At 42.8% G+C, this 13,367-nt stretch overlaps 1 protein-coding gene across 2 annotated transcripts in view; it reads left to right on the top strand.

The window, feature by feature from the left end:
• Positions 1–13,367, top strand: part of CSPP1 (centrosome and spindle pole associated protein 1) — a 165,122-nt gene that overhangs the window by 20,114 nt on the left and 131,641 nt on the right. For both annotated transcript variants that reach the window (XM_067553656.1, XM_067553654.1), the window contains one exon: positions 5,351–5,447. In XM_067553656.1, coding sequence (XP_067409757.1) covers positions 5,351–5,447 — 97 coding nt within the window. The remainder of the gene's footprint in view (positions 1–5,350; positions 5,448–13,367) is intronic.

Below are 13,367 nucleotides of genomic sequence, written 5' to 3'. Positions count from 1 at the left end.
CACACGACGTGGCCGCCAGGGACCATACGGCACCGCTGCCCGACTTCAGAGTTCACCAAGACCTGCTCAAGAGGGTGGTGAGGAACCTGAACTTGGAGCTTAAGGAGTTGTCGGAGGAGGAAGACCCCCTCTTCGGGGTGTCGGGGGCGGCAGGGCCATCGAGGGTGGCCTTACTTGTGCATGAGAGGTTCTTAAAGTTGGCCAAGGCCCTCTGGCAGATCCCTGCCTTGGTTGCCCCTACCTTTAAGGGCGCCGAAAAAAAGTACTATGTGCCCGCTGAGGGGTTCGAGTACTTGTATAATCACCCTGCCCCATGCTCACTGATTGTGGATGCGGCCAACCAGCAGGACAGGCAGGGGGCCCAGGGTAACACTCCTAAAACAAGGACTCCAAGAAGTTAGAGCTGTTTGGCCGCAAGGTCTATTCGATGGTTACTCTGCAGTTGAGGATCGCTAACCACCAGGTGCTCCTCGGGAGGTATAATTTTAACCTCTGGTCCTCGCTGCAGAGGCTTGCTAAGATTCTGCCCCAGGTGTTACACCAGGATCAAGCAGCAGACTTCACAACTGTCATCGAGGAAGGCGCTGCAGTGGCAGGAGCGGCCTTACAGACAGCTAGCGACGCGGTGGATTCTGCCAGCAGGCCTATGGCTTCGGCTATAGTCATGCACCGCTGCTCCTGGCTCCAGTTGTCAGGGCTATCCCAAGAGGTCCAGCAAGCCATTCAGGATCTGCCGTTCGATGGCGCTGGCCTCTTCTCGGACAAAACCGACGACAAACTCCATGCCCTTAAGGATTCGAGGGCCACGCTGTGATCCTTAGGGCTCTACACCCTGCAGGCCTCGAGGCATCAGTCTCGGCCTCAGGCCCAGTGACAGCATCAGCCTCCCCCGAGGCAGCCCCCCAGACCCGCTCAGTCCAGGAGGGGTCGGGATCGGTTTCGGGCACCTAACTGCTGCAACCATACGGGCTCATCGGCGGGGCCGCAGCAGGGCCCAGGCAAGGGTCAAAACAATAAAAAGCCATTTTGATGGTGCGCATGAGGGTGGCACTCTTTCTTTCCCCCTGGATCTTGCCTGGCCCTTTGCCCACAGACTCAGGCCGTCTTACACCCAGTGGCAAAGCATCACCTTGGACTGATGGGTCCTCGGTATAGTCCTCAGGGGCTATGCCCTCCAGCTGACTGCCTTCTCCCCCAGACTTCCCCCCTACCCCATCCCTCTTCAGGGACCCCTCTTATGAGCAGCTCCTCACACAGGAGGTCTACTCCCTCCTCCAGCTAGGGGCTGTGGAAGAGGTTCCTCCACAGGAGAGGGGAAGGGGATTTTATTCACGGTACTTCCTAATTCCCAAGGCTAAGGGGGGCCTGAGGCCCATATTAGATCTCCGCCGTCTAAACAAGTTGATCAGACGCCTCAGGTTCCGCATGGTTTCCCTAGCCTCCATCATTCCTGCCCTAGATCCAGGGGACTGGTATGCTGCCCTCGATTTAAAGGACCCATATTTTCATATTTCTATCCTCCCTGGTCACAGAAGGTGCCTCCGGTTTGTGGTAGCTGGCTGCCACTACCAGTTCTCGGCCCTTCCCTTTGGCCTCTCGTCCGCCCCCAGTGTTTTTACAAAGTGTATGGCAGTGGTTGTGGCCCATCTGCGCTGCAGGGGGTCCGGATATTCCCATACCTGGACGACTGGCTGATCCGGGGCAGGTCCAGAGCCCATGTAAGGAACAGCCTGGATCTCACTTGTGCAACATGCACCAGCCTGGGGCTGCTCATCAATGAGTAGAAGTCCGTTCTCATCCCGGTGCAGCGCATAGAGTTCATAGGGGCCACCCTGGATGCCACCCAGGCCAGAGCCTTCCTCCCACAGCCTCGCTTCGAGGCTATGGCTGCCATAATCGACGATCTCCACAGGTCCCCCACGACAACAGTCAGGCACTGCCTCCAGCTGTTGGGACGCATGGCAGCCTGTACGTATGAGGTGACGCTGGCTCGCCTGAAACTCAGGCCTCTCCAGGCGTGGCTGACCTCGGTGTATGCCCGAGCCAGACACCCCTTAAACAGAGTAGTCACGGTTCCCACGCAGATACTGACTTCTCTAAACTGGTGGAAAGACCCAGGGGAGGTATTGAAGGGAGTTCCCTTCAGAGACTTGACACCATTAGTAATCCTGATTACAGACGCCTCGGATGTGTGGTGGGGAGTCCACATCAGCGGCAACCTGAGCACCCAGGGGCTCTGGTCACCAGACGAGAGGTGCCTTCCCAATGTCCGGGAGCTCAGAGCAGTCCGCCTGGCCTGCAAGGTTTTCCTCGGATTTCTGAGGGGCAGAATGGTACAGGTCCTCACGGATAACACAGCGGCCATGTTCTATATGAACAGGCAGGGGGGAGTGCGCTCCTCGGCTCTTTGGCAGAAGGCCATTCAACTTTGGGACTTTGTGGTGAGGCACGACTTCCACATATCTGCCTCTCACCTCCTGGGGGTCAGGAACGACGAGGCAGATCGCCTCAGCAGGTCCTTTCTACCCCGACACGACTGGTCACTTCACCCGGAGGTGATAAGTTTTATCTTCCGCAAGTGGGGTATTCCCCAACTGGACCTGTTCACATCGTCCTGGAACAGGAAGTGCCCGAGGTTCTGCTCACTCCGGGGTCGCGAGCCGGGCTCCATTTCTGACGCGTTCCTTATACAATGGACGGAGACCCTGATGTATGCGTTTCCCCCCATTCCGCTGCTGCCCAAAGTCCTCTTGAAGATCAAGAGAGACAAGGCGACATCATACTGATTGCCCCAGCTTGGCCGAGGCAGCACTGGTTCAGCATGCTGGTGGACCTGTCCATAGCCACACCGCTGCCGCTCCCAAGGTGTTACGACTTGCTCTCCCAGGACTGGGTCGCCGGACCTGGACTTCCTCCACCTGACAGCATGGAGACTCTGTGGCTGACGGAGGGAGAGAGAGCCTGTTCCATGCAAGTCCGGCAGGTTCTGCTCAGCAGCAGGAAACCTTCCACTCAGGTGGTGTACCGGGCCAAGTGGAAGCGTTTTACCTGTTGGGCACAGTCCTGGGATATCCCACCGAGCTGCTTGCCCATACAGGCGATTTAGCACTGGCCTCCCTCAGGGTTCACCTGGCGGCCATCTGGGCCTTCCATCAGCCGATGGAAGGGAGATCCTTATTTTCACACCCCATGTCAGTGAGGTTCCTCAAAGGGATGGAGAGGCTATATCCCCAGGTCCGCGACCCGGTGCCTCCCTGGGACTTGAACCTGGTCCTCGCCATGCTGAGAGGACCCCCCTTCGAGCCCATGGCTACATGCCTGTTGCTCGTCCTCTCTTGGAAGGTAGCCTTCCTGGTGGCCATTACATCGGCTAGGAGGGTCTCCGAGATAAGAACGTTAACATCGGAGCCCCCCTACACAGTCTTTTACAAAGATAAGGTCCGGCTGAGACCCCACCTGGCCTTCCTGCCTAAGGTGGTGTCTCAGTTTCACTGTAACCAGGATATCTTCCTCCCCGTGTTCTTTCCTAAACCGGACGGTTCGGAGGAGGAGCGGAGATGGCACTCCCTGGATGTCAGACGAGCCCTGGCCTACTACATCGAGTGGACCAGGCCATTCCGGAAGTCGACACAGCTGTTTGTAGCAGTGGCAGACCGGATGAAGGGCTCACCTGTCTCCACCCAGTGCATCTCCACCTGGATCACCACCTGCATCAGGACCTGTTATGAGCGGGCGAAGGTGCCACTTCCAGAAGCTGTGACAGCGCACTCAACCAGAGCCCAGGCCTCATCAGCGGCCTTCCTGGAATGAGTGCCCCTGCAGGACATCTGCAGAGTAGCGACCTGGTCATTGGTCCACACCTTCACGTCCCACTACGCCATCGTGCAGCAGGCGAGAGAGGATGCAGGCTTTGGCAGAGCTGTGCTGGCGAGAGCGGCTCAACGCTGACTCCTACCCACCTCCAAGGTATGGCTGTTTAATCATCTATATTGGAATAGATATGAGCAATCACTCGAAGATAGAAAACAGGGTTACTTACCAGTAACTGTTGTTCTTCGAAATGTGTTGCTCATATCCATTCCACACCCACCCTCCGTCCCCACTGCTGGAGTCGGCAGAAAGAAGGGACTGAGGGCCCGCTGGGTCGGCGGCGCCCTATGTACCGCGGCATGAGCGCGGTACTCCAGGGAGCGCCTGAGCCGACCCTACGGGGCTTGCTAATGGGAAAAAAGTTCCGGGAACCAGAGCACAGGGCATGCACTCACCTATATTGGAATGGATATGAGCAACACATCTCGAAGAACAACAGTTACTGGTAAGTAACCCTGTTTTTTCACTGTTGTGGGGGATGCAAAAAATTAGCTTGGGGGGTGATATTGACTTTCTTTCAATTTACCAGTTTAATAATTTTGGTGCTTATTGAATTGGTAGCTAGTGGCCCTCAAACACAAGCCCTACTCTAAAGTTAGGTAGGTTGCTTCTAATTAAATGTTCCTTTCCTTCCCTTTCTCTCTCTCATCCTCCCTGCACTTGTTTTTAGATTCCTGTTCGCCTATTTTGGGGCTCTTTTCTGGGATGGTGGGGGAAGGTTAGTTCCTGCTTATAGAATAGGGTTTTTTTTGTATTCACTAATCCTCCTGTTTTTATTCTCTCCCTTCCTCCTCCTTTGTCTGCCCTGCTGTGCTACTCTTTTATTTGTCTCTCTCTGCTGTTTCTTCTATCTCGTATTGTATCCCATTATATTCTTATTCCCCCTTCCCGGTGTCTTTTGCATAGGCCTCATATCTTCTTGCTTGTCTATGCATTCATGATTCTCTATAGTAGTTTCATTTTCTGGGTGCTGAGAGAAGGAGGCAGACTTTCATTTTTGCCTCCCCTAAAGTTGCTGCCTAACAATTATTCAGAGCAGTTCTAAGGAGTGGGCGAGATGAACAAACTGTGTTGAGGGCCTTTCTTCACCCTTGTGGAACTGTTTGGGTGGGTGTGGGCACGTGGAGACTTGAACTTGATCCACCCATGCCCAGAGATTCATTTAGCAGATGACTAACCAAGTAGGGTGGATTATATCTTTTGGGAAAAATACAGAGCATGGACAGGCTATGAAATCCCTGCAAACATACAATCAATTTAAAGTGCTGTTGGAGATCAAATGTAGTAGATTAATGATTGCATTAATACAGGAGCTATTTTTTTAATATCAGTGAAATACACAGTCTATTACATGTATTAAAAAAAAAAAAAACCAAAATTTCTATTTTCCAACTGAAAGTTAAATAATATTGTTTCAGGCTGTGTTATGGCTATTTCCCTTATCTGTTCTTGCAAAATACACACATTTTTTTCTTTTCAGAGCAAAGGTGCAGAGAAGCTTTCTGAGACCAGCAAAGTGTTACTCTCCATGGCTAAAGAAAATATACCACCAAACAGTCACGAGAATTATCTACTTGGTATGATATGTCTTTAATATATAGCATTTTTCAGGTATAGATGGCATTCAGTTACCTTAGAGATATTTGTGTAGTTTAGAAAAAATAAATTCTTTGGATTCTTAATTATAGGAGCATCACTATTGTTTTAAAGAATATAAACACTTGTATTTTTTTTGAGGCTGCATTTGTCCTCTGAAAACTTCAGGTTAACTCAGTTTTTTTACAGAGACAAGGTGGGTGAGACAATATATTTTTATTGGACCAACTTCTGTTGATGAGAGTGAGAGAGACAAGCTTTTGAGCTTACACAGAGCTCTTCTTATGTCTTGTGCTAATGTCCATTTGCCAGTTTTTGGTAGAGGGTTTGTGTTTTTCTTTGTTGTGTTTGGGGTTGCTGGAACAAAAGAGTATGTTGGGGTAGTATTTCAGGTGGATCGTCCCTTCAGCTTCCTGCCAGAAGTTCTGCATCTGTGTTTTGAGCCAGGGAAGCAAGAATACTTTTTCTGTCAGCCTCTTGGGATAAGTTTCCTGTCATCATGGCATGGCTGATAGGAACACAAACAAATAGATTACATTTTCTGGGAAGCCTAACAAGGCAAAGGATAAATCACTACATTTGTAAACCAAAAACATATATTTAAATCTTTTTGGTTAAATGTTTATATTAAACTACCTTTTTTGCTTCTGGAATAAGGGATGGTGTAGTGATTCACTCATTATACAAAGAAATAATTATAAATACTTAGTTTTAGTTGAAGTAATAACTTAAATGCATTAAACAATATTAGAAGATATAATTGAAAGATAAATTTATTTAAGTAGATATAGAATTAAACACCCAGTTTTACATTTATTCTACTAATATCTCTTTTCACATTTCTTTAATTTACTTTTATTAAATAGAAAAGTGCATTTTCAGTTGTGTATTTTTGTTTACTCATACGACTTGACTAGAGTGTTCATTCTCTTTTAATCTCTTCTTTACAAATGTATATCTTTTAATTTTCTTCCTTGTTTCCTCATCACTCTACCTTCTCTTTCTGTTCTCTCTATTTGCAAGTATTTGTTATTCCCTTCTCCATTTTATTGTTACTACCTGAAAGGTACCAACCTTCTTTAGTTGTCCTACCACCTCATTTCCTTATATACTTCCATTTCTTATTTATGTTGTGGTTTTCCGATCTCTCTCTTGACCGCTTCAGAACTGTGTCAAGATTCTTGTTAGGCAACTTCTTCCTTTCCTATAGAGTGTGGTAGCCGCTGTGCTCTGTTTACATCTAATTTATTTTCATGCTGTTTACTGTAATGCTGGTATATCTGTGGTTTCCATCTGTCCTGAAGGTTTTGCTTTCATTTTATAGCTCTTATGCAAATTGGCCTTTGAGGTAGTTTACATAACAATCATATATAACTTATATTGCAAATAATATTTGTAGGTTGAAACAGTAGAGTTCATTTGGGCTAGAAATACTGTTTGAAATTCACCATGTAATTTAAAAAGGTTCTGTACTGCTGTCCTGAATCTTTTTTCTGCTTCAGTTCATTCATTTATTGAAAAGAACATCCTGTTGTAAGTCCAAAAAAAGGGGGCCATTCTAGATTCATATCAGACTTGGAACTACAGTCTCTCACTCTTTGGGTTGACAGGGGCTGCTAAAAAAGGAAACACTGAACCTCTGGGAGCAAGCAAGGCCTCATGTTATTTAAATAATACCCCGCAGCCTACCATAATCAATTATGCTCTTTCCACATTACAATTTTATCTAACTTTGTAAGCAGTTAGTAAAATGGTTCACTTGAAACATGGGTCAAGAGTTTCAAATTTGGGGTCATAACTGCATTTAAGTCAATATGTAGGGTATTAAATAAATGGCTTGATTTTCAAAGGTGTCAAGTACTTAGAACTTTCGCTGACGTTATTGACTGCTGAGGGTGCTCAACATCTTTGAAAATCAGACTGTATATAAGAGCCTACATTTGGGTACTTGGGTGTGAAAATCTTGGCTATGGTTTGTGTGTGCACACCACCTGGTTAACACTAAGTTATTAAACATTGCAGCTATCTGTTTCACCCCTGCCAAAGGCCTTATTGTGCACATGACTTTTTCTGAAACTGGTTCAGAACACTGTCTTTTTGCATTGTGTATTGAACCCCCTAACTTTGCTTGTGGTAAGACATCTCAAAGTGCATTGCCACAAGTGCTGCTGGTGTTGCTCTGGTTTTTTTCTTTTGGACAGTTATCCCTTGCTGAGGTGCTACAGGGCAGCTACTCTGGTTTCCCCAGAACAAACAAGGTTAGGCAGTATGTTAAGTACTAAATTACAATTACATTTGTTCATCTTCTGTTTTGAAAGAAAAAAGCTGAAGAATGGCCAAAACTCAAACCATTTTGTTGTAAATTGTGGTTAAAAAAGTGTCACAAACGGGTTATAAAAACATGGTTGTAACTGAAATGTGAACAGGGCACTAGAGTGGCACCGATGGTTTGTGTTGTGCACTCTCTTGAAAATATGACATCAGACGGGCTGAGAGAGAGTTAGACTGTGAATAGACATGGCAAATTGGAGGAGACCCTCCGCCTTTATCAAGAATTGGAGGTGTCCTTTCTCCACCTCCTTTCAGGGAAACTATATTGCTGCCATTAACATTTTCTAAATTTTGTGTATGTTGAGTAAATCAGATATATAAAATTGCTTCTTTGAAATAGAGAAAGTAAACTGCACAAGTTCTTATTCAGTGATGCAAGTTGTTAACATCAGCTGAAACAGCAGATGGCACTGCTATCAGTGGAGATTTCTAGGTTTTTTTTTTTTTTTTTTTTAATAAAAAGAATGTGAGGACTTGATAAAACCAAAATGCCACAAGAATATTTTTAGTTTCAAACTAAATAAATAATATTTCTAAAGTGTCCAATGCCATGGTGTTGCAGAAATAATTAATAGTTGCAATAATAAATGGATAAACAAAATTTTATGAAATATAGTGCCAAAACAACCTTGATAAAGGGATTTTTAAAAGTGTATGGGGGGTGTATGAACTTGGGAGGAGATCCACATGGAATGAGTTCTAGTAGGGCCACCACAGTTTAACATGGAGTGGTGGCATCAGGGCATAGGTATCTGTCAAGATGATGCTAAAGTAGGTGTTGTCAGATGTAGCCAGATAGTTTCTAATAGTAAGTTAACAAGATCAGTTTAAGTTCCCTAAAAGAAACCTATATTTAATATTGAAAAGTATACTGTATATTTCAAATAGATGTTCATATTATACGTGGGATTTCTAATCCTGGCTGTAGTACTAACTCCTTTTTGTGGCGTTGGAAATCATTTAGCCTCTTTCTCAGTTTTCCAATGCATAAAATGAGGCTAATGATACTTATCTTCATCTCAAAGGTATTGGGATGATTGATGTTTTTAAAGTGCTTTGTAGATGCAAGAGCATTCCTCTCATTTCACTCAGGTGTACCGAAGGCAAGTGAAGTGTAAAAATATAATTAGAAAAGCCAAAAAAGAATGCGAAGAACAGCTAGCCAAAGACTCAAAAAGTAACAGCAAAAAATTTAAGTACATCAGAAGCAGGAAGCCCGCTAAACAACCAGTGGGGCCACAGGACGAACGAGATGCTCAAGGAGTACTCAAGGAACATACGGCTGGAGGATAGCTAATGTGACGCCAATTTTTAAAAGTCTCCAGAGGCAATCCTGGCATTTAGAGGCTGGTAAGCCTAACTTCAGTACCAGGCAAATTGGTTGAAACTATAGTAAAGAACAGAATTATCAGAGACAGAGATGAACATGATTTGTTGGGGAAGAGTCAATATGGTTTTTGTAAAGAGAAATCATGCCTCACCAATCCACTAGAATTCTTTGAGGGGGTCAACAAGCATGTGGACAAGAGTTATCCAGTGGATATAGTGTACTTAGATTTTCAGAAAGCCTTTGACAAGGTCCCTCACCGAAGGCTCTTAAGCAAAGTAAGCAGTTATAGGATAAGAGGGAAGGTCGTCTCTTGGATCAGTAACTGGTTAAAAGTTAGGAAACAAAGGATAAGACTAAATGGTCAGTTTTCAGAATGGAGAGAGGTAAATAATGGTGTCCCCCCGAGGTCTGAACTGGGACCATTATTGTTCAAGATATTCGTAAACGATCTGGAAAAAGGGGTAAACAGTGAGGTGGCAAAATTTGAAGATGATACAAAATTACTCAAGTCGAAAGCAGACTATGAAGAGTTACAAAGGGATCTTATAGAACTGAGTGACTGGGCAACAAAATGGCAGATGAAATTCAATGTTGATAAATACAAAGTAATGCACATTGGAATACATAATCCCAACTCTACATATAAAATGATGGGGTCTAAATTAGCTGTTACCACTCAAGACAGAGATCTTGGAGTAATTGTGGCTAGTTCTCTGAGAACATCCACTCAATGTTCAGTAGCAGTCAAAAAACCTAACAGAATGTTAGGAATCATTAGAAAAAGAATAGATAATAAGAAAGAAATTATCATATTGCCTCTTTATAAATCCATGGTACGCCCACATCTTGAATACTGTGTGCAGATCTGATTGCCTCAACTCAAAAAAGATACATCGGAAGTGGAAAAGGTACAGAAAAAGGCAACAAAAATGATTAGGTGTATGGAAAAGCTTCTATATGAGGAGAGATTAATAAGACTGAGCTTTTCAGCTTGGAAAAGAGATGACTAAGGGGGGATGCGATAGAGATCTATAAAATCATGACTAGTGTGGAGAAAGTAAAAAGGGAAGTATTTCTTCACACGAATGCACAGTTAACCTATAGAGCTCCTTTCCAGAGGATGTTGTGAAGGTTAAGGCTATAACAGGGTTCAAAAATGAACTAGATAAGTTCATGGAGGATAGTTCTATAAATGGCTATTAGTCAGATGGGCAGGGATTGCTGTTTTCCAGAAGCTGGGAACTGGCAACGGGATGGATCAGTTGATGATTACCTGTTCTGTTAATTTCCTCGGAAGCACCTGGCATTGGCCACTGTTAGAAGATAGGATACTGGGCTAGATGGATCTTTGGTCTGACCCAGTATGGCTGTTCTTATGTTTTTAAGGTAAGTGCTAAGTATTTTGTAGTGCCCACAGATGTACTAGGAGAAAATACTTAAGACAGGTCCTTGTGCTGAGGAATTTATAATTAAATAATAGACATGACAGACAAGTGAGATATGACATACAGAAAAAGTAAACTTTTTGAAGGGATGAGGAAGAACGGTTTTCTATGTACAAGTCTTTCCTCAGCTTCTTGATTGTTACATTAACTAGTGAATAAAATATTTACATTTAATTTCTTATAGGTATTGTGACAATCTAAGCACTGAAAAAAAAATACCAGAAAAATTGTGATGACTCCAGAAGTGTGCTTGATTGAATGATAATTTGGAAAATGAAATGTGAAATCCTGGCCCCATTGAAATCAATGGCAAAACTTCCATTGACTTCAGTCAGACCAGATTTTCACTCAGGAGAGGTTATACATAAAAGTATGGTCTGTTTAGTCATGTATTTACTTTAAATTAATCACAGTGTTAAAATAAAGGTTAAAAACCCAAAAATATAACATCTTGCCTACAGTTTAAAACTGAGGACTATGTACTATTGTCATTAATGTTACCCTGTGTGGAATGACATCACTAGACATGACCTAAAATGACAATTAAGTGCTGCTTGCCGCCAGAAGTTATCCAGGATAAACTTGGGTAAAAGACAACACATGAATAAGTATGTGCTTCAGATTTTTTGTCACTTTTGTTGTTGATCAATAAGTTAGTTTACTATAGTCATTAGTATTTTATTGTTTTAACTGTAGAAACATAAAATATAAAGAAAAATAGTACTGGTGTATTCAGTATTTTACTCTTCACCCCCTATCGCTGTGACAAGCAAGCCTCCTTCAGTTTTACTAGATATACCAGCTGTTAATGTGCTGTAATGAACTGACTAATACATGTATTGGTTCCATCTACTAGATAGATTAAGGACTGTTCAGTTGTCATAAGGCACTGTATTAATAAGAGCTAGTAAAGATTTTATTTTGTTTTAAGTATTAGGGCCATGAGTTTTTAGCAAAGGTGCATCTGAAGTCTATTTCAGTCAAATGCCCATGATGTACAGTATAGTGATAATGGTGAAATCCCTAAATAACTATGGATTGATTACAGAAACATGAAAATAATGCCAGTGACACAATAGATATTTTTTATGTCAGAAAAAGAATGCAATCCAAGTAGTGGGGTGAAAAGGTACAACTCAATAATTTGTTATTTAATAATTACACATTTCAACATGATCAGAAGTTATATTTATGCATGATATGTAAGAGAAAAATGTCCACAAAGACAGTGGAATAAAAATAAGTTTTGCCTATAATATTATTGTCACATCTGTATATGTCATAACAGATTGTTTGGGCTATATTTTCATTTCTCTTACACCTGTGTAAATTTGGAATAACTCCACTGAGGATCATGCCAATACTTCTGGTTAAAAAATGGGGAACAATGAAGTTGATCTAGACATAAATCAAAACCTACCTCTTTCTGTTCAACAGCTGGGCAATACACTGTGATATTGGGAACTCATTTTTATGGCTTGGTAACGTTTTGCCCCCTTGACTGCCCCTCACCAAACCCCCAGATAATTAAAAATCAACTAAATTTAATAAAATATTTAAAATAATTGAACTATTCACATCAAATTATTCACATTCCAGATACTGAAATGGATAGTATAATCATACTCTTGTTAAAGTGGACTGTTACATACATTAATTCAATTTAAAGGAAACTCAGCCTCCTGATTCATTATTGAGGCAAAGTCCATCCTTCAACAGAAGGAATCCAAAGAAGTGATGGGAATCTTCCCTGTCATGACAGACACTGGGGTCCTGTATGTAGTCTGTAATGGAATAGAGGGAAGACCTAATGTGAGGACACTGTCTGTGGAGGTTATAATTCCAAGGGTTATCATAAAAGCAACAAGACTCTAAAAAGAAGCGGGAAGTTTTCATAAGGGATCAGAAATGCTTCTGGTCCAGAGAATAAAAGTGAAATAATGTCAGAGCATATGTAACTTCCTATCTTTTTTTTATCAGAAATATTTCCATGATGTCATAAAGGAATAAATTATAACATAGTGTGTGTCATTGCTATTGTCATTGTTATGTGTCATGCAGATTATGAGGCACAGAAGTAGTGATATCGATAACACCACATGACCTGAAGTGCCTTATTACTGTAAACATTCCCTCAGATTAGTAACTAAATGTGTTAACTTTGTTTAAACAAAATGAAATAATATAGATTCGTGTCCTGAAAGCTGCCTTAAATGGGAAACCCCAGCTAGCATACCGTTGACATAATCAGCTCAATGCCAGGCATCACTGCCCTCCCAGGGTCTGTATGTGGCCTGGGGGGGGCCATTATAAATGGATGTGGTTTAGAACAGCCCTGAGGCTTCTTTAAATTGGACTAGAGGCCAGATGAGAGGGTTCTCCCCTTCTCTGCTATTTTGAGCATTTGGGAGTGTGTTATTATTCACTTGGAAAGTGAAGTTATTCAGTACAGTCATACTTTAATAACTTAAAAAATAACATGGAAAGTAGTAAAATATATTTGTAAAAATTTATTTTAATAAATACACTAGATGTGACACTCTTCTACATTTTTTTAAATTACTGTCTTTATTAGTTCAAAGTTTGCGCATTGCATACAAAAAAGATATTTAACCATGAATCATAAAATCAGCAAAAGTGAAAGAACAAGGCTATGACTCAAAGCAGAAAATGTCCATAAAATTAGTTGAAACATAGTTTTATTATTTTTGCTCCCCTCACCCCTCTCCCAGTCCAAGCCTCTGTAAAAAGAAAGAGTTCCGAACCTATCCAAAATCTTCTTTTTTCAGAATATC

Source organism: Emydura macquarii, unplaced genomic scaffold (genome assembly GCF_026122565.2).
Source record: "Emydura macquarii macquarii isolate MOO-44397 ecotype Brisbane River unplaced genomic scaffold, CSIRO-AGI_Emac_v2 contig_1477, whole genome shotgun sequence".
Classification (NCBI taxonomy): domain Eukaryota; kingdom Metazoa; phylum Chordata; order Testudines; family Chelidae; genus Emydura; species Emydura macquarii.
Note: the sequence above shows the minus strand (reverse complement) of the source record. Positions and strands in the feature narration are given on the sequence as shown.